General features: G+C 43.4%; 1 protein-coding gene across 1 annotated transcript in view; it reads left to right on the top strand.

Moving 5' to 3' along the window:
- Positions 1–6,563: 6,563 nt before the first annotated feature.
- The window catches only part of FYB2 (FYN binding protein 2), a 39,412-nt gene continuing 23,575 nt past the window's right edge, over positions 6,564–22,400 (top strand). The window contains exons 1-4 of the mRNA XM_032803125.2: positions 6,564–6,636; positions 14,881–15,670; positions 16,874–17,068; positions 18,945–18,978. Coding sequence (XP_032659016.1) covers positions 6,628–6,636; positions 14,881–15,670; positions 16,874–17,068; positions 18,945–18,978 — 1,028 coding nt within the window. The 5' untranslated portion in view covers positions 6,564–6,627. The remainder of the gene's footprint in view (positions 6,637–14,880; positions 15,671–16,873; positions 17,069–18,944; positions 18,979–22,400) is intronic.

Below are 22,400 nucleotides of genomic sequence, written 5' to 3'. Positions count from 1 at the left end.
CCAAAGTTGCTGCCACACTGCAAGACCATGTTTAGCTGAGCAGGTGTTAACCCAGAAGTGGGCAAACTTTTTGGGCCGAGGGCCACATCTTGGTGGGGTATTGTATGTAGGGCTGGTGAAGGGGGTTGGAGTGCAGGAGGGAGTGTGGGCTGTGGGAGGGGGTGCAGTGTGCAGGAAGAGGCTCAAGGCAAGGGATTGGGGCAGAGGAGAGGTGCAGGGTGTATGAGGGGGCTCCGGGCAGGGGGTTGGGGTGCACAGGGGTGCAGGGCACAGCAGGGAGCTCAGGACAGGGTGTTGGGGTGCACAGGGGTGCAGGGCGCAGCAGGGAGCTCAGGACAGGGTGTTGGAGGGGTGCAGGGCATACGAGGGAGCTCAGAGCAGGGAGTTGAGGTGCAGGAGGGGTGCAAGGTGCAGGCAGGGGGCTTGGGGCAGGGTGCAGGAGAGGTTTGCGTTCCGGCCCAGTGCCGCTTACCTACAGTGGCTCCGGGGTGGCAGCGGCGTGCACCAAGGCTAGGGCAGGGTCCCTGCATGCCTGTCCTAGCCCTAGCCCTGAACCGTTTGAGGAAGCACTGTGGTCCCTGGGGGAGTGGGGAGAAGAGGGCTCTTCATGCGCTGCCCTTGCCACACCTCCAAGTACCTCCCCTGAAGCTCCCATTGGCCAGGGTTCCCCATTCCTGGCCAATAGGAGCAGCAGGGGGCAGTGCCTGGAGGCAAGGGCAACGCACATGAAGCCCTTTGCTCCCCCCACCCAAGGGCCACTTCTGAGAGCGGCAAGGGGCCTGCAGCACTATGGGGGGCAATCCTGCGGGCCAAATCCAAAGCATTGAGGGACCAGATCCAGCCAACGTGTAGGAGCGTGTATGGTTTGATTTCATGCTGTCAGCCACCCTTTTTGAATAGCAGAAAGAAATGACAGACCAGAACAATCCTTCTGACTGATTATGGTCACCTTTTGTTTTAGGATAAGTTATAATGTCTACGATGGTTTCCTATATGTATTACAAACTAGGCACTAGTTGAATATACATTTCTTTGTTTTAAGGTTTAGTAAGTAAAAGACAAGATTCTCTATTGTGTCTATGTTAAGTAGATTAGAGAAACATTGAAGGCAAGGTTTAATTTGCAATGCCTTTCTGCTCGATATACAATACTACTGTTTGTATTCTCAATCTGTTTGGTGAATGAGGATGTATGCATCAGGAAAAGATAAGGTGTAAAGGCCATTGTTTTAGACAGAGTCAAGGAAGAAGAAGTAAAAAGACAAAGAATCATCAACGCACATCCATAATGAAAGGCAGACTGATGACCCTGAGGTAAAGGCTGGCACCCCTGAGGACAATTGATTAAATACCCTCTCGGAGGTGTATTGGAATGTTTACACCAATTAAGAAGTAACCAGTCCATAGGCTTCAACAAAGGAAAAAAACCTATAAGAAGCAGGGTGCTTGACCATGGAACTTGGGTTTATCTTGCCACACTCCAGGAGCATCGGATCGTGACCGACAAGAGCCTAGCTCCACACTCATGCTCAATCTAACTGGCCATTAGATTGACTCGAGCTACAACAGACTAGTAACTATGAACATCACCGGCAAGTCCCCGTGTGTTTGACTGAAAAGCACATGCTAACTGTTGTATTCTCAATAAATGCTGTGTATTTACCTTCCTCTATAAAGATCCCATGTGCTTTGTATGAGAATAACACAAGGGCCGTAGTTTGCCCACCCATGTGTTAACCGCTACTGTGCAGCCCGGTCAGTTCTCTTCTATGATATGCATTCTGTGGGCTTAAGGAGAACATTGACTGCTCTCACTGGGAAAGATAACAGTGGCCAGTCACTTGAAAAGAAAAAAGAGAGTTCATGAGTGCTGGGGCCGCTAATTCTCTTATTGCAAGATTAACAAGTTTTTTTCTTGGGAAATCTGCTCTGAAGAAAATTGGCTCAGTGTTGAGACGAAAGACAGAACCCTCTAGGCTATTCTCTAGGGAAGATACGTCCTGTGATAACAGAAGTCTGGCATGGCCCTAGGATTCTGATAAATCGCTCGCTAAGAAGGGGAGATATCTCACTGTGAAATACGTTTAGACTTGTTTAGAGAGGATGTTTGTTTTTACTAAGCTCTGCTACCTGGTGAGAAGGAAGAAGCTCTTTCCCTCTGGGGAAATGTCTACTGTCATCTCTCTGATGGCTCTTATTTATGCTTGAGGAGTAGTCATGCTGTTTGATTTATAATGGATAGGACTGGCGGACTGATGAAATACAATAGCTGTACCCTTCATTCTTCCTACTGATAAAGAGGAAAGGATTGGTGTAAAAGAAAAGGCCTGACAGAGAATGGAATGGAAAGGAAATAGGGAGATGTCCAAGGATAAGAGCACAAGATAGATTCAGGGCAGCTGGCTTCTAGTCCCAATTCAGTGATAACTTGTCTTGCTGTGCATTCATTTACTCCTCGGTAAAATGGATATAATTGATAAGTACTTAGCACCTGCATAACACTTTACAAGCAGTAATTAGTTAATGGATCCTCCCAGGTCTGTGTGACATAGGTGGTACTGTATTTTACAACCAAATATTTCCATGGTTTGGGCTGTGTACCTTGAAGCTGGGAGTTTTGTCTGAGTGGGGGACAGGGAGGACTGCAGGATCTGACCTTGCAAACTCCAATGCACAGCTTCAGAACAGACTAACAAGAAAACATTGCAGTTGCCTAGTATTAAATGGCAGTGGTTTGTTTGCACTGGGTACCAAAGGTGACTGTGGTATGAAGTTAGCAATACAAAAGGCATGATGCATGCAGGTGAAGTACTAAAGCAGAGATGCTAATGTCATGGGGAAATCTGCATGAGTCAGACAAGCAGGATTTATTCCTCCAAATGTAGAACCTCCTAGATATATAGGGTGGGATTTTCAAATAAGTGTTCAGTGATGGCCAAATTCTATTGCTATTGCAGCCAGTGGGAGTTTTATAACCAACAGCACTAGGGGTAAAGTTTGGCTAATGCTGAACCCTTTTGAAAATCCCACCCTACATATCCAGGAGGTTCTACACATGTAGGGGCAAATCCTGCTTGTCTTACTCATGAGGAAATCCCAATGACATTAATCGAAGTCTGGCATTAAAGGGAAGTAGAGATTTGGAGTTTAACAGTTCAGGAGGAGCACCATTCCTAGGTAATAGGAGCAACTGGAATTCTGTTCCCATTTAAAGAAATTTTTTTAAATAGTGTAAAACCCTCTGTGATTAGGAGGCTGCATGTCTTGTGCAGAATCAGCACTTCAGGAAACTTCTGAACCACATAAATGATCCTTCTGTACCCTTAAATCAGTGAATGTGATCTTATGACATAAAGAACAAGACTACCTTCCACTCTGAAGAGCCATTTTGAAAAACCCTACCCATATCTCATCTACCTGTGAGGCTTCTTTGTCTTGCCTATTAGAGTCTACTTGAGTAGAGGCCCAGGATATCACGTGGGCTTGTACAGACCATACGTGGATATGTCTACACATACTGCAGTAAAACCTACGATTGCAGTGTAGACATATGCAAAAAGAGACAAAAGAAAGGGCAGATGGATAATTTAAGTAATGTTAATGTCTTGGAATTTTAGCATTTCGGCATCTGTTGGGAAAAGTCTTTTTACAGGAATTCAATAGAATGCTCCTTGAGGGCAGAAAATCTCCCATCAGAGAGTGAATATTAAAGCTCCAGGACGGAAGAGTTAACAATTAAAGAAAAACTCTTAGAATTTGGGGTGGGGGGGATCCTCATTGCATTTGCTTGACTTTGTCGGACTTCTTTGGTTAGCTATTTTGTGGTGTTCACCGATTATGAAAAATTGTTTCATCTGTTGCCTACACTATGCTTTTAAATTAATTTTGGTTTTATTTTTTCTGTATAATGGTTATATTTGTTAACAAAAATCTTGACGAATACATTTTTAAATAGGAAAAGCAAGCAGAAGAAAGGTAGGGAAAGAGGAAGGCTGATGTTTTTGTCAAGATGGAGGGCCACACGTGCTAAAGTCTGCTCTTGGCTTGGCCACAGACTTCTCGTGTAACCTTAGACAAGTCACTTGACTTCTCTCTGCGCTAGTTCCACCATTCCCAGAAGTGTTGAATAGCTATGTTAACGAACCTTTGTAAAGTGCATTGAGATTCTTCCATAGGAGGCACTAGAGAAACGCAAATCATCATTATAATTGTCTTCGTCAAAATCCAAATCCAGAGTTCGATAGCCAAGCCAGGTGCTGGCTAGAGGTAGGGAAAGCAAGATGAAGGTTCCTGCCTACGACCAGCATTTGCAGAGACAGCTATAGTCCAGTGGCTGAAGTAGCATAGGGGGTTCCCTTACATGCACACACCCCTGGTGAAAGCACAGGAAGATCCATGAAGTGGTGAATCCCTGGGCTCCTTTTGCTCTTCCATGCCCCACCGACATGTCATGTATGTCTTACCTGACAGTTTTCCCCTAGAGCAGGGGTCCCCAATGCGGTGCCCGCAGGGGCATCTTAATGCACCCGTGTCCTGGTCCCCAGGAGAGCACCTGCCGAAATGCCACTGAATTTCAGCGGCATTTCAGCAGGGATGCCTCTCACTGGTGACCTTGTCGCCAACAAGTGATGTCATTGAGAGGCATCACCCCCGAATTTCGGCAGGACGCCTCTTAATGATGCCGCTTGCCATCAACAAGTGACGTCATCAAGAGGTGTCGCCGCCGCAATTTGGGGGTGACGCCTCTCAATGATGCTGCTTGCTGTCGACAAGTGACGTCATCGAGAGGCGTCACCGCTGAAATTCGGCAGCATTTCGGCGAGTGCTCCACCGCCGCAGTGGTCCTTCCTCTGATGCCCACCAGAGGAAAAGGTTGGGGACCACTGCCCTAGAGGAATGCTTCCTATCTATACCTGCCAGCAGCAGGGGAGGGTGGTGACAGGAATATAACATGGGCAACAGGGGATGCATCACTTGATGATTACATATTCTGTTCATTCCCTCTGGGGCACCTGGCATTAGCCACTGTTGGAAGACAGGATACTGAGCCAGATGGACCTTTCATCTGACCCAGCATGGTTACTCTTATGAGTCCTGGGGAACCAAAAGTCAAATACGGGGCCTGATCTTTTCAGAGGCATGAGAAGCTGCAGCTCCTCCTGTTGACTGCAGTTGGAGGTGCAGGCTTTCAGGTTTTCTAAAATCTGGCCCCAAACACGGCAGCCCAGAAATTGTCTGACTGCCATGAGCCATCATTACATAGCTCATCCATGGGGCAAGGGGGGAGAGGAGAGATCTCCTGGGGGAGAACCCCATGGAGAATATGATGCCTCAGAAAATAGCATAAGGCTTTCTTGTACAATACAAGAGTTTTTGGCAAAGGCCACAACAATGATTTACAGAACACTGCTGAGGTTCAGAATTAAATGCAATAAGAAGGTATAGTGCTTTCCTCTGGCACCACTCTGCCTGTTTGTAGTGATATAACCCAAAGCCGTCAGCAAATGCAGTAACAGTATTTAGATTGTTAGCTCCTCAGGGCAGGGGTTTACAGGTTCTTAGAGCAGAGCACGTTGCTGGCTTTTTTTCAAATCGTTAGCAGCAGCAGCAGCAGCAAGTTAGGAAACTGCTGAATTATGGCAAGCCAGCCTATGTCTGAAAATGGATCCATCTTGGACTATGGACACCTATTGAGACTTAGTTTGTTCTGTCACTCACCCTGCCCCCAACTCTCTACTGCTCACTTGCAGACCTTCCCACCCCTGCCCCCATTCCCCAATCAGGGTACTCCTCCAGAACCCTCTTACCTCTCAGTCTTGTCCTTCCCTTCCATACACCAACTGAAACCTTCCACCTAACCCCTGAACTCCACTCCTGATCATTCCCAACATATAACTCTTCCTTCTGCATCCTGCCCCCTGCACACCCATTTCTAGCCTTGCTTCCACTCATACACAAACTCTTTGCACCTGGAACCTTACTCATACACCACTGATAACTCCTGCCCCCAGACAATCCACATACTTGTCCTTTGCTTCCCACCGGCCTTCAACCCCTTTCCTCTAGTCTCTGCCCTGCCCTGCCCTGCCCTCACATAAGCTTTCTCAATTTGGCAGACAAAAGGTTGCATAGTGAATGGCTCTACTGCAGAGCTTAGGTTGCACAGCTGTAGCGCTGATTCCTGGGTTGCTTCTTGCCACTTTAGAATCTGAGGCTGTGGAAGATGCTGAGGTGCCATAGACAGCTATACAATTTACACTGCCCCAGGTGTGACCCTGTGCTGCCATGCCCTGATAACAATACCCAGCTGTTGTCCTTAGAAGTTCTGAACAGAATGGTCCATCTGAGTGAGGCAGGGCTGTCTCCAGGTGAAGATATTCTGCACTCCACCCCTCTGATGGGCTGGGCAGGGAGGAGCCAGGTCTAAGCGCTGCACAACTGGTGCTCAGATGTACTGTGCATGCCCCACCTTCCCTGGGCTTTTACTCCTACAGCTCTCCGCAGTGTAATTGCTAACAGCTGCTGGGGGAGAGGAAGTGAAGCTCTGTAAACATTGGCTGGAGACAGTGAGAGTAAAATATGCTACAAAGCTGAGCTATTCGGGTGGGTGTTGGACAGCTGAGAAGACATGGAAGTAGTAAGTGTTGTTATATTGTTACTGTCTTTTGGCTTTGTAATGCTAGGGCTAATGATATTCCTCTGTCTTCTGTGACATGTTTGCTGTTTGACTTTCTTGCTCGGCTTTGTAGTTTCAGGCAATTGTCTTAGTGAATAGGCAACAGGTGTGGAAATAACTTTGACTTCTGAGTATTGCCTGAGGAGAACATTCCAGACAGCCTGTATGCTCTCTGTTTTTTCTGGTTAGCTGGGGTCTCTTGTCCTGCTTCTATGGTGGAAAAAAATGTCACTTAAGGGATTGGGGAAGAAACTTTAGCTGGGGGTGTTGTGTTCTCCATTAACTCTTCCTGTTTCTCCTAGCTCGGATATCAGCCTGTACTGAGCTCCTTCTCCTCCATTTGCTCCTAAGCATGGGTGGATTTGTAGGAAAAATTTAGGTAGCTAATTAACAGGTGATGCACCCTGAGCACATTTTATGGTGAAATAGAGCAGTCCGGGAAGTATGTAGCAAGTCTTCAGCTAGCTGTGTTGAGTGTGTCATGCAGGGTCAAAGTGCAGTTGGGATTCAGTGTTCAACAAGACAAGTGCCTTTTGATCTGTTTTCTGTTCAGGCTTCACCATCCAATAACTTTCACAAAGGGGGACTTCAGTTCTTCCTCTCAAATCTGTCATGTGTACTCTCTTAGTGGGGTTATGCTTTCTTATACCAAAATATTAAATTGCCAAATATCCTACACGCGTATAGACTAGTCCTAGCTAGACACTATTACCAGCACCAAAACTCTCAGCTGTTCTTCTTTCTAAGACAGATCCTCTGTTTTGCTTTATCTTTCTTTTTTTTTAATTGGGAGATATTTATATTAGAATAGCAATTTATTTGCAAGGGGGAAGTCAGTTTAACTTTTTAATCTCCCTTCTCCATCCCCTCCATAAACTAACTGTTCCGTGGCTATAAAACATCAGTAGCTTTCAAACTGTTGTTTTGTTTTTTTTCAGTGCTGTATTTGCTAAGCATATTCTGACTACAGCAGGACAAATAATTCACTGACTACTTGCTGCAAGTTTCTGGCAATCTTTTAAGTATAATAACTTAGTGAATTCTCTTTCATTGCTTGACTGGTTCTAATTTATAGCTAGCTGCTTCTGACCACAGCCTTGAGGCCTTTTATCTGCTCTCAGAAGGCTGACACAGAGACCTGGTATATAGGGACTACTAGCTTGCACTGAGAAATGTACTTATGGATTGAGGTGCTGCTTTGTTTTAAGGCTGCACCATTCTTAGCACTGAGATTAGCCACACGATCCATCTGAGTGTGACTGACTGTTGTCACACAGGCTGAATCTGTGCAAAGGGTTTGCATTGAGTATTGGACCCACTCAGATCAGTCAGGTTTGAAGTCCTCCTGATTCTGACAGGAGGATGTTTACACAGCTAAAAGGCCTGTGAATCCTACCAGGACACCTCAGTTCTACTCCTTTCTCCACCAACATTCCCTGGAAATCCTTTACCCTGTTTGGGCACCTGGTGCTCGTGAAGACCTGTCTCACATCTCATATGTTTTGGAGACAGGCCTGTACCACTGCTACAAAATCTCCTGTGGCTCTTGAAAGTCCTAGGAAAAGACCTATCCCCACCCAGAACAGGCAGCTGAGAAGGAAAATACATCCTCTACCCCTGCAGCAGTTTTTATATTGTCAAGTGGCAGATGGGGGGGCTTTACTGCTAAGCTCCTCTGTTGCCTGGAATTGAAGCTCCCTAACTCTGTGAGTGCTTGATTCCCAGGGAGCCCTGAGAGTACTGTTAAATGCCATTTAAATTAATATATTGGCCAAAGATGTTAACATCACCTAGTTAAAAAGCAACATTAAACAGTTTGAAAGAAGATTCTGGTTTGGTGTACAGTGACCTCAACCTGTTTAGTACCATGACAAACACCACTTAAAAATCTCTTTAACCCAGGGATCAGCAACCTTCAGCCCGCAACCCTTCAGGGTAATCTGCTCATGGGCCGTGAGGCATTTTGTTTATGTTGACCATCGGTAGGCACAGCCCCCTCGCAGCTCCCAGTGGCTGCGGTTTGCCCGTTCCTAGCCAAAGGGAGCTGTGGGAAGTGGCCCAGGCCTCAGGGATGTGCTGGCCGCTGCTTCCCACAGCTCCCATTGGCTGGGAATGGTGAAACGTGGTCACTAGGAGCTGCAGGAGGCCGTGCCTGTGGACGGTCAATGTAAACAAAATGTCTTGCGGCCCACCGGTGTATCACCCTGATGGGCCATGTGCCGAAAGTTGTTGACCCCCGCTTTAACCTTTTATTAAGGATGAAGAGAAGCAGGAAAAACAGTGAAAGCATTTGAAATGAAGATATTAAGTAAGGCTTTCATTTTAACAACATCTCTTGTTCCCTTGCCCTTACACTAGAGAGTTTTTGTTTTTAGAAGGAAAGTCACCTTTGTCTGATGGTCTCTTTGGTGTGAGAGACTGTAATAACTGTCCTTGTGAGGAAAAGAGAAGTTAGCTGAGATGGGCTGGAGATGCTGCTGTTGCAAGTCTAATCCTGTATCCTAGAAGACAAAAAAAGACATATACGAGAGGGGAGAGAAAAGAACAGCAAAGGCAGAAAACACAGCTTGCAACCTCACTGCTGGTGAAACATAGGCCTGGCACGTGGTCTTATCAGTCACACTGAGACGTGGTTAACTTATAGAAGGATTGGGTTGTTTCGGGCATTGCTGTTGCCTCTTTCTGGTCACAATCTTACAACAATGTTGCAAAAAAAATACTGTCTTGTCAGACTAAGCCAGACTCATATTAAGCAGAATGAAAGAGAGAAAAGAGAAGAAATAAGGTGAGAAAGGAAAAGGACACGGAGTGAGGGGGAAGAAAGATACCCCACCACTCAAGTTGTGAGACTGTATGTCAAATGACTTCCTCTTTGGCCCGATTTGGTCAGGACATCTCAAGATTAGGGTGAAGAAGGCTTGGAGTTCTGAGGGGGGGATAGGTGTGGCAGCAGCCATAATGGTGAAGCTCACTCCTGTAGTCAAGTTTCTCCCCCACAAAGTCTTTCCTTAAGGACCCCCAAAAGGGAGTGATGGGCGGAATCTCCTGCCATTGTTTTGTCCACTGATCAGATCTAGTTTCCAACACATCAGTTCTGGTTCACCATTTCTAGTTCCATGCTCTTCTTATTTACCCAGCATGATCTTAACACAGTTCTCTTTGTTTGGACTGATTCTTTCTGTCTGCCTTCTGCAACTCTTTCTACCAGCATTTGTTGTTTATTGTGACATCTTATGAAAATTACACTCGCTTTTTACAATTGAACTCACCATTAGAGTAAATCTGTAGTTATCACAATAGTACCATGCTAATCTTTACAGGTTATTCTCTGCCTGTGGTGTTTTCCTTTCCTACCACATTGTGTGCTTTGGTTGCTATCTTAGGGTATGCTTCATATCTTAAGGTGTGCTTCAGGCTCCTATTTTACCTCCAGAAACTCATGGGGATTTGGGGAAGCAGTGACCCTACATTGGGAAGAACCTCAAGAGACCTGGTAGGTTGGTAAGTGTGGAAGGCCACCATGGATTTCATTGTGAAACTGACCTCTCTAGGATTTGCCTAGCCAGCATGTGCTTGAGATGGGCCTTTTTTTTTTTTTTTTTTTTTTTTAAGAAAAGAGCCTCCTCTCTCTTTATCTCCACTATTAAATGTGGACTTCTGCAGTGTCCTCATTAACACTTGGTCTTCTTTCCATAATAGACACCCTACTGCATGGAATCCGTTAGATCTGTTCAAGTGTTATAATTTGTCATAAATAGGCATAATCTCAGCAAATATGGTATCATGAATGATTTGCCCAGTTCTAGTACATATGGTAGTGCCAAGAGTACCTTTCTTAGGTCTGTGTTTCATCGGCATACAAAGTGTAGAAAATGCCAACCATCTGAATCTAACAATGTGAACGTGTTTCCTTTTCAAGGGGTGTGTGGCTACATCTACACTACCCGCCGTACCGGCGGGTTACAATCTATTGCTCGGGGATTGATATATTGCATCTCATCTAGACGCGATATATCAATCCCCGAGCGCGCTTATATCGATTCTGGAACTCCACCAACCCCAACGGAGTTGCGGAATCGACAGGGGGAGCCGCGGACATTGATTCCCGTGCGGTGAGGATGGGTGAGTAATCCAATCTTAGATATTCGACTTCAGCTACGTGAATAACGTAGCTGAAGTTGCGTATCTAAGATCGATTTTTTCCCCCGTAGTGTAGACCAGCCCTGTGTGTGAGAGAGAGAATTGGAGAATTCCCTAGTCTAAAGAACTGTGGCTGCAGTTAGCATAGACATATTATAAAGCTTTAACAACATCTGCACTTAAAAATCACTCTTCATTCCTAGATGCCTTGTTGCAAAGTGGAAAAATAGCAGCACAGACACTTAAAGAAGCCAGGGCAAAACTAGAGAAGCTGTCAATTAATTAAGCAAAGTGAATTATAGTTGCTATTTCAAGGCAAGAGGAATAACCTGAGGGAAAGAGGGATTTGTATTCACATCCTTTTTAATTAAGGCAAGGGTGGGGAGAGGGAGGACACAGAACAGAAGACAGAACCGTTAACTCTTGTCATCCCATTTTGCCATTAGATGGTTAACAAACAGGTGTGGGTTTAATGAACTATGTACACTGTACCAAAGAAGACGAGTCTTGTCTAACATGCTGATTGCAATTATAAGCACAAAACTACTTGTTTCCTCGGGGACAGTTGCATGTGTGTCTTGTATTACCCAGTTTCTCACTGATACCATTAAACACCTGAAATGCATTTACTTACCTATAAACAGTGTTAAGTCCTTCAGGTGTAGCTTCAGTATACACAGCTGCTTGGCGCCCCTGCAATAGAAACAATAGTACCTTATTTTGTCCCATTGTCTGTTTGGTGTAGTCATGGCTCTCTGTGGTGACTTGGATAGAGGGTGAATCAGTTTTCTTTCTTTCTGGAAATCTCCATTCCCTTTAAACTCTATAATAGACTAGCCACGCTTCTTATAGTGCGTCACATCGCTGGCCTCAAATATGAAATATAATAGAAGCAATTCACTCTCCTCCACGGGTAGGTTCTTTACATCATACACTGTCATGTGAAAGTAGTAACATTACTGAAAGGGATTCAGTGGGATTCCCTGAATTCAAGGGAATTCCCAATTCAGTGGGATTCCAAATTCAAGGGAAATTGTCAGTGTTTAATAAATTGTGCAATTTAAATAAAATTCAGTAAAACCTCAGTATGCTATTCATCTGTTCTGCCTTAACGTTATGGGTCTAAGCACTTCTTCCCCACCCTGAAGAAGGAAGTTCTGTCCTTAAATTATTTTTTCCAATTTCCTCATTAGACAGGTTCTCATAAAGTATCACAATTCTTTGCATTGAACTAGATAGTTAACCTGGCGCATTTAATGTAATCATGGCATATAACAAGTTTTATAGAGCAGTCCAAGGACTTGAGTAGCTCATAAATTTCATGTCTGGCTCTCTTTAGTTTTGCTCAGGACAGAATTCCAAAAGTGTGTTGCAGATAAATTATCACAGACTACTTATTTTTCATCATGGGACAGCAAAATGCCTGGGATAAACCTACAAAGTTCTCTAAACTTTGCCCACATCTTTTAAAATTAAATTTAACAAGTTGTTATAAAAAATGCTACTCTTTCAGGCAAATGTAGAAATACAACTTTTACAGACAATATATTCTCCTGCCTGGATAATTTCTGGCACGCTGAATGAATGGTGGTGATTTTAAATCTGAGGATCTGTTACAAGTTCCATACTGCACTGACATGAGATAGAATAAGTGGTAATTCACTCATTCTCTTAAGATGATACAATTTGGCCTCAAAGTATTATTCATGTACGAAGTTCCACTGAGGTCAATAGGACCAGTGTGTGAGGGATGCAAGATTTGTTTAACAATACAGGGGACCTTGATGGATAGGATTGTTCTTGTAATTCCTTTTCTGAGAAGGTGACACTAGAAAGCTAGTCTATGGGTGGACAAGGTATTAGGTGCTCTGGGCAGCAGCTGGCACACATGACTGTGTTTCATGTCATTAAATAAAATAGTTTTAATGTCAGCTAGCTTGTATCATTTCCAGCACTTACAACAAAGGGGGCGTGGGAGAGGTATTGAAACAATTCAGCACTTGAAAAGTACTAGCTTATGAGTCCTGGAACTAGTTATGAGTCACTCATCATTTAGGGGCAGATCAATTGAAATCAATGGATCTATAACCAATTTACACCAGCAGAGGAGATACCCTTATTGTTTCCCCTACTCACATTCAGTGTATGCAGCTGCCTTGTTACCAAAAATACATCTCACGGATGTGTGTAAATGAAATTTGCTCTTGATTTGAAGAAATCTTTTGGCGCAGCTGCTGCTTTGTTAACTATGTCTCTCTGGCAGGGGCGGCTCTAGGTATTTTGCCGCCCAACACGACAGGCAAGCTGCCTTTGGCGGCTTGCCTGCCGGAGGTCCCCGGTCCCGCGAATTTGGTGGCAGCCTGCGGGAGGTCTGCCGAAACCACAGGACCAGCGAACCCTCCGCAGGCATGCCGCCGAAGGCAGCCTGCCTGCCACCCTCGCGGCGACCAGCAGAGCGCCCCCCGTAGCTTGCCGCCCCAGGCACGTGCTTGGCATGCTAGTGCCTGGAGCCGCCCCTGTTCTCTGGTAACATGTCCATCTATCTCAGAACTCCCTCTAGGACTCTCCTTTCAAAGGAGTCACTGAATCCCAGTTCTTATCTCCACCTCCCTCATTAGTAATGACTCCTAAACCCTTGTCTCTCACCTAAGCCCTGATCCTGTGTGGTTTGAGTATCTTCTGATGCCATTGTCTTTAATGGAATATTGGTGTGTTCAGTGCCTTGCAGGATTGTAATGAGTGTAACCAAGCAACTGTTTTCCAACCTGTGCCTATGCAGGTCACTATCCAGTGTACCAGTAGCTATGTCGATCCCAGGATATGAGAGACAAGGTGGGTGAAATAATATCTTTTACTGGACCAATTTCTATTGGTGAGAGAGACACACGCTTTCCAGCCACACAGAGCTCTTCTCCAGGTCTGGGAAAGGTACTGCCAGCATCACAGCAAAATGCAAGCTGGAACAGAGAATTTAAAATAAGTAGTTAGCACATATTGTAAGGGACAGTTGGAGGTAGAGTCACCTGTTAACACCTCTGCAAAAAGGGGGCAAAAAGAGCGGATTTGTGGCATATTACAGCAGTATTTCTATTCAGTCCATGATTTTTAGTGTTTAGCAGAGTAATGAATTTAAGCTTCCAGGCTCATCTTTTGAAAGTGTTGTGCAGGTTTCCTTTTGAGGGTGAGGACTGATAGGTCAGATTGCTTTGCAGAAAGCATTCATCCACCAGTGATAGAGTAGTCTTTCCTGTGTGAGCTCATTTTAAGAGTAGTGATTGTCTCATTTCACCCCCCACATAGTTGGTGGGGCATTAAGTTTAGGTAGGGCACTGGATGAGGTACACTCTGTGTTTTGATAGGCATGTGTAGGATCTGTGGCTCTTGAAAGGTGTTGATGATTGTAGCAGTGGAGATGTATTGTTCCAGCAGGTTCTGGTGCCACTTTGAGTTCCTATGTTGTGCGGAACTTGCTACTGATTATAATTGTGGAGAGGTTGTGGGGTTATATGAGGTCAGAAGTGGAGGTTGAGAATGGGGTCCACACTGAGTATGGGTTGTAGTTGTTTGACACCCCACATGGATTCCAGTGTGAGGTAACAGGTGACAACGAAGTATGTGGTCAGAAAGGATTTTATTTCTGTACTGAAGCAAGTTCTCCTGGGGTATTTAGGTGGCCTGTTCCATGATTTGATCATCTTCTCTGGTGGCGTTTCCTTGTTTGGCAAAAGCTTGTCTCTCTCCAACAGAAGTTGGTCCCATAAAAGATATATTACCTCACCCACTTTGTCTTTGTATCTGCAAGTCACTGTTGTTGATTACTCCTTTGGAGACTGTGTAGGGGGGAAAGGGTTTATGCTGAAGTAGCTTGTCTAAATTTAAACACATAAGACTTAATATTGGTCTTCTGTTTAGTTTTGGGTGAGGGTATGGTATCTACACCCTTTGGCAATTCACTTAATGTTTTGTAAACATGCCATTAAATTTTAAACCACTTTTCCACTGTATGAACCAATGCCTCTTTGGAGAATGCCAATAACCTTTCTCCTGCTTTTCCCCCTCCTTTAGGAAGGCATAACTGACTTCAGAGCACTCCGAGCAAAATTTCAAAATGATTCCAATTTTTCAAATACCGTGCCACAACCACCCAAGAAGCCTCCTGCAGAAAGCTTACACCTACCAAACTCTGACACTAAGGGTGTGTCCAGTCCCAGAATCCTGAACCAAGGGAAAGTGCTGGTGTCAGAACAAAAGAGAGAACAATTTTGTTCTGCTGTGCATAGCTCAGAGCTAATGCAATCCAAACCTTTTGTATTGCCTAGAGTCAAGCATGGCAACTTGTATCTAGCAGAGAAGAATGAAGATCCAAAGAATAAAGCGTTGGAGGGAGCCTTTTCCGGAGATGCACCTCTTAGAGGGGATTCACAGAAACCCCGTCCAACTTCTTGCATTTATCAGCAGGCATCTGTTAATGCAAATTTGGAGGAAGAACTGTTAAATTCCTTCCAACATACTCTGCAGATCTGGGAAAGTGCTTCAGCTCAGAATGACAGAAAGCGTGCAGTGCTTCCACCACCACAGTGTATAAGTGGGAATCATTCTGCTCAGCCACGGATTCTGAACATTACCCTTGGAGCAGAGAGCAACAAAATGAGAAGTGCTGGGAAAGAGCAAGTACTGGATTTCTCTACTCAAAAGAAATGTCTCCCAGCCAGCAGAATGCCTGTACTGCCCCAGACTTCATCTCCCCATGCATCCAGAGGTTACAAAAGCACTGAGCAAAGCCCTAAGACGACTGGATTCTCTCAGCTTGCTTATGATCCACACAAGCCAAGTGAGACCTCTCAGTATCTGAAAGGTAAATCCATCCTCTCAGCATTGTTACATGGTATTTATATGGCACTCTGCCATATTTTGAGGCTCAGCCATGAGAACTTTAATGCAGATCCAAAAGAGAGAGCATATAGGATCAATTGGGATGGGTATCTACATGCTGCAAAATTGAGCAGAGGGCTTCCAGAGAGAATTCTCTTCTAGTGGTGCTCCGGCGTAGTTCTCACCATATCTTGCTGATATGTAGGGGTGCACAAAACTGACAAATAATTTAGGTAGGAAAAGAAAGGAAGGTGAGTAACTGGCTAACTAGGTCTCTTCCTACTGCTGGGATGGGGGATGGGGGAAGAGGACTGGGTGGGAGGTAAATTCAAGTTCTAGAAACAGGGTTAAGGAGGAAGAATGTGTTTCATTTGAATCAGTTTACCTATCCTTCCTTACACTGAACATTGGACGGACTGGATTCTTATGTCATGGTATTCATGTTTCATATGCTCTGCAAAAAATTAAGGGATTTATTTTCTACAAAGATAACTTTTGAGTAAAAATGGACCTGGTTTGAATCCTCAGATCGTACATTTCCCTCAACTTTGGGAAGTTCAGGTCCAAACTAAGAATGGGCTCGCTCCTTTGGGCATTTCTTCTAGAAATGTGCTACTAAGGATTTATTAAGCAGCAAGTTCATTTTACCAGCTTCAGATTTAGTGCCAAAATATTGAAAAGACTAAATCCTTAGTCCTGCTTTGACTGCAGGGGGTTGGATTAGATGCCCTCTCGAGTTCCCTTCCAGTTCTATGATTCTATGAAATCATTGTTTACTCTGGAAAGCTACCTTACTGGAGCTGCATATTTAAGAGAGTTATACTACTAAAATCTAGAAAATGAAAAACCTATTGGCACCAAAAATTCAATTTTTTATAACAAATCAAGAAAAAGATCACTCTCAAACGTGACCAATTGTATAACAATCTGAAGAAACAGAAAAAGAGCCTTCTGCTTTCTTACTACTTACTTACTATTTCTCATTCTGTAACACCACAGAAAAATCAGCCCCATGCTGAGTAAGTGTCTATGTATAAAAGTAGAATAGGCAAATTTTAGCTGAGAAGGAAACTGTTTGACATTCTTACCAGTTTTTTGCCAATTTATGCAAGCAGTCCTACATGAATTTTTACGTGAAATGAGAAGTAATAACTGACTTTCTCCTTGTGTCTCTTGCAACAAACAGCATCAGAACCCTTCCTCCATCATGCTGGCACAGAAAGACAACTTGACATCAAGGATAGCAAACCTCCAAAAGTTAAACCACTTCCTTCAGTTGAATCTCTTGGTTCCCCTCCAAAGAAACCTCTGAGGCCCCCAAAAGTGAATCTCAGTGCCTTCCGGCAGTCAGCCCCACATGTCAGCAGAAGAAATGAAACCGGTAAGAGATTTTGTCTTAGTTTCTAGCAGAGCTGGTTGAAAACTCTTTTAATTTTAAAAAGAACAAGGAGTACTTGTGGGACCTTAGAGACTAACAAATTTATTTGAGCATAAGCTTTCGTGGGCTAAAACCCACTTCATCAGATGTAGGAAGATACACACACAACATGAATAATAAGTGTTGCCATACCAACTATAACAAGCGTAATCAATTAAGGTTGGCTATTATCAGCAGGAGGAAAACAACAACAACAAAAAAACTTTTGTAGTGGTAATCAGGATGGCCCATTTCCAACAGTTGAGAAGAAGGTCTGGGTAACAATAAGGGGGGGAAGCATGGGGAAATAGTTCTTACTTTGTATAATGACCCATCCATTCCCAGTCTTTATTCAAGCCTAATTTAATGGTGTCCAGTTTGCAAATTAATTCCAATTCTGTAGTTTCTTGTTGGAGTCTGTTTTTGAAGTTTTTGGAGAATTGCTACTTGTAGGTCTGTAATTGAGTGACCAGGGAGGCTGAAGTGTTCTCCGACTAGTTTTTTGAATGTTACAATTCTTGACGTTTGATTTGTGTCCATTTATTCTTTTGCTAAAGACTGTCTGGTTTGGCCAATGTATATATAATAGCCCAGCTTAACTGATTAGTTTTGTTACAGTTGCTATGGCAACACCCATTTTTTTCATGTTCTTGAAAGCTTATGCTCAAATAAATGTTAGTCTCTAAGATGCCACAAAGACTCCTCATTCTTTTTGCTGATACAGACTAACGCAACTACCCCTCTGAAACCTTTTGATTTTAAGTTTTTTCTGTCACAAAATCCAGTTTTGTTGGAGGCCTTGTTTACGCTACATGCCACCATGAGCTACGTGCTGCCTTGGAAAGCAGTCTATGTCCATGCTCACTGGTGTGTGTGTGTGTGTGTGTGTGTGCGCGTGTGTGTGGCAAACAGGGCAGTGAAAAGCTTGGGGTGGGGGGCAGCAAGAAAAGCCCCTAAGGGAGCTGCCAGAGACTTCCCCCGTGCTTCTCTGCTACAAGAGCCTTTCCTCACTGCCAGAGCCTTTCACTGCAGTGGAAAAAGGCACCAATAGTTGGGAGGCTGTGGGATACTACACTGCCCTTTTTTTTTTAAAAGCAGTGTAGATGTGGGAGGCACTGCTTGGGTGTGTAGAGAGCTGTGTAGGGTATATACCGCTGGGCTGAGGTATATAGGGCACTCTGCTCACCTAAGACGTGCATTACCATAGCCTGGGTATAAATAGCGGAGTATATCTAGCCATGTAGCATTTGTACTCTGCATGCTACTGCAAGCGTATACTTACCCTAACTCAAGCTGTTTTGTGGGAACAGGACGATGGTGTGTCGTTGTAGGGTGGCTGTTTTTTTTGTTTGTTGTGGGTTGTTTTTTTTTAACAAAATTTTGGATGGCAAGGGAGTCAGATTTTTTTGACATAAAGAGTTTAATATTAATCTGAATGAAACCACAACCACTGGTTCCTCCCCAGGACAGCAAGTAAATCTATCTAGATGTTTAGAGAGGTCCACACCTTTTGCACCCTGCAGGCAATTCACCATGTGGTTCTCCTGGTCATCACAGATCCAATTAGCTATATTTCTAACGATCAAATCACCTATTACTAGTACCTCTCTTTCCTAATAACTCTTGCCCATAGGAAGATGTATACAGACAAGATTTTAATTTTTATGTTTACTCCTGGAAATTTTGTATCAATACCTCTCTTTGCCATGTGGTCCTTAAAATATCTCTCGCTCTGTGCGCTACTCAGCCCATTGTCCTGTTCCATTGTAGTCTCATGATACATGTAGTAGCAACTATATTTTGTTTGCCACTTGTCAAACACTGTTGTTTTTATTTGCAGCTGCTGTAGAAGATGACTACGTGGCTCCTGAAAAGTAAGTGTGTGGATTTAACTTTATAGGCTACAGAAATACACATATTTGTAATAAAACGAACAATAGTTCCTGTAAGAATTTTAAACTCTTCTTCTGAAAATGGGACACACTTATAAGCAATAAAGTGCTATTTTTATAATTCTGTTATGCACAATTCTTGCATTTAAATGACATAGAAAGAATCCTTCTGAAGCAAGCATTTTGTATACTGTGTGTGGATTCACTAAATTACATGTCTGACTAGTGTAACTCCTATTCAAGGAGACCTGGGTGGCTGAGGGTATTAATAATGGGAGTTTCTTCTCTCTAGATTATCTGTTTTGAATATAGCCTGGACAGGTCTTTGAGTGAGTAGGCTTTCCTTGATGCCAGTGTGAATTGAGTTGGTGTTCCTTGTAGACACACGTATGTCCCAAAAGCATCACCATATCTGACATTCTCATTGGTCTATTTGCTAAGTCAAAGGCTATGTCTGCAGTACCTTGGTAAATCAACCTACACTATGCAACTCCAGCTATGTGAATAATGTAGCTGGAGTCGATGTACCTTAGGTCAAGTTATCACGGTGTCCACACCATGGGGGGGTCGATGGAAGTAGAGTTCTCATGGGGGGGTAGAGTATGGGGTCAACTGGAGAGCGATCTGCAGTTGATTTGGTGGGTCTTTACTAGACCCACCAAATCGACTGCTGGTGGATCGATCTCAAAGCATTGTGGTGGTTTTTGTTTTTTGGGGGGGGAGGGGAGGGGGTTGGGTCCCCCCTCCACTGTACTGTAGACATGCCCTAAGATATGAATGACTAGCAACCAATTTACCCTTTCATACTTAGGTGAGTTCCTGATAGACACATACAATTAGATCTTACAGCTTACACAAGCTATAAACTTTACAACAATAGAGAAAAGGAAATTACAAAATTCCCCAAAGTCTTTAGAACGTCATGAGGAGGTAACTGGAGATGTTTGAACCTGGGAGAGCTAGGTTCGTAGGTGACTTGTGAACTGACTTTGCAGAAAAGAGTTTTGTTTTTTGTTTTTAAAAAAGCTTAGGTCAGGGGCCCTTGTTCTCATCTCCTGTCCTCTGTTCGCTATGAACATTATTGAAAGACTAAGGGTGGGTGGGTGTGTGTGTGTGTGGTTCTTGCTAGCGCTCCTTTGTTTAGCCTGCAGTAAACACTACATGACGCACTTTCTGACAAGCTGTCTTCTGGTTTCAAAGCAGATTGTTTACCACCTACCTGTGTGTGGGTATCTCCTCCCACCCCTCTCATTTCCCACATTCTCCAGCTTGATGTTTTAGAAATGAAATGCTTTGAGAATTGTTGCTGAAACAAAGACCTGGCATAATCTGCAGGTGCTGGAAGCTTACTGTTATCCTTATATGTCAGCAGAAAAGGATTTTGATCTTTCGTTCTGTTTATGCAGCAAGCACAGACCTAAGGTACATGAGATTTTGCTCCCCACTCTTGGTATTTTTTTGTTGTTGTTTATACTTGTGTGATCTTTGGAATGGGATTTGTATTGCTAGTGTTCTAAACCTGGCCACCTCATATTGCTCCGGGTTCAAAGAAGTACTTATACCGATTCCTAGGTACTTAAGACTACTTGTATGCTTAAAGACAGGTTTCAAAGTAGCAGCCGTGTTAGTCTGGATCCGCAAAAAGAACAGGAGTACTTGTGGCACCTTAGAGACTAACAAATTTATTTCAGCATAAGCTTTCGTGGGCTACAGCTCACTTCTTCGGATGCATAGAATGGAACACACAGGAGATATTTACACATACAGAGAACATGAAAAGGTGGAAGTATGCATATCAACAAGAAGAATCTAATCAATTGAGAAGAGCTATCATCATCAGCAGGAGAAAAAAAGACTTTTGAAGTGATAATTAAGATGCCCATAGAAGGTGTGAGGAGAACTTAACACAGGGAAATAGATTCAATTAGTGTAATGACCCAACCATTCCCAGTCTCTTTAACCCTGAGTTAATTGTATCTAATTTGCATATTCGAGTTCAGGAGTCTCTCTTTGGAGTCTGTTTTTGAAGTTTTTTTGTTGCAAAATTGTCACCTTCAAGTCTGTCACTGAGTGGTTAGAGAGGTTGAAGTGTTCTCCCACTGGTTTTTGAATGTTATGATTCCTGATGTCAGATTTGTGTCCATTTATTCTTTTGTGTAGAGATGGGGGGGGGGGGGGGGGGGGGGGGTGGTCATGTACATTGCAAGAGGGCATTGCTGCCACATGATGGCATATATCACGTTGGTAGATGTGCAGGTGACGAGCCCCTGATGGTTGTGGCTGATTGTGATAGTCCTATGATGGTGTCACTTGAATAGATATGTCGACAGAGCTGGCATCAGGCTTTTTTTGCAAGGATAGGTTCCTGGGTTAGTGTTTATGTTGTATGGTGTGCGGTTGCTGGTGAGTAAATGTCTAACGGAGAGTAGTAGTAGGTGAAGTGGCAGAAGTCTATGTGGTAGACCTAAAGGTTCCAACTCTGCTAATGGCCCACGTGGATGTTAATGTTTCCATGTGACGGAATTATTTTTTTTTTCAGTTTGCTTATTTTAAAAACCTTGGAAAATACATACAAAATCCGTGTTGAACAACATGAAGATTGCAAAACTAAGCACGGAAAAGAAAAGGTTGGAAATGTCAGATTTAAGGTTGCCTGTTTAACCTGAACTTGTACTCCATATGCACATGTATTCTGATAAGCATATAATTTTAAATCAAATTTTTTTTTTTTTTTTTTTTTTTTTTTTTAAACCGGATCCCAGTGGAAAGTGCACATGTTGATTTGACTGTTTGCAACACTTTAAAGACCTTATGCAAATACACTTACACCTGTTGGTGGTTAAGCATTTATTTGATGGTTTGCTTTTAGTTGACCAACTACATCATAAACAAGAAAGTCATGGTAATTTGGCTGCATTGCGGGAAAACTGGAACTGTAGAGGCAAGGAGTGAACAACTCTGGTGTGCAAAGCAAATACTACATATGAATCAATATCTATTTTGCTTTGGGTGCGAACATTGATATGGACAAGCACCTTTTACTCATGAATATTCATAGATGACTAAACAAAGGGAATACAGTGGCTGAATTTAAAATTCATGGACTTTAAATAACACAGTGGGAAAGTTAATGCATGTAATTTAGTTTTCAATCCATTACAATAAATACCACCCACACCCTAAATGTCACTGGTGCAATCAGTTTATAAATTAACCAAGTTTCCTTGTATATGCCAAGAAGGAAGGGACTTATTTTTCCATGTGTTCCCCTGTATAATAGCAATATAATTCTTGTTTAGAAATTAAACTGTCCAAGTAATATATTGCAGCAAAGATTAGTTACCTTGAACTCCTAATATGTTTATATAGTAGGTTGTTTAATATTTTAACAGTGAAATTATCCA

This window comes from Chelonoidis abingdonii, chromosome 7 (genome assembly GCF_003597395.2).
Source record: "Chelonoidis abingdonii isolate Lonesome George chromosome 7, CheloAbing_2.0, whole genome shotgun sequence".
In the NCBI taxonomy this organism is placed as follows: Eukaryota; Metazoa; Chordata; order Testudines; family Testudinidae; genus Chelonoidis; species Chelonoidis abingdonii.
This window is presented reverse-complemented; position numbering and strand designations above follow the sequence as displayed.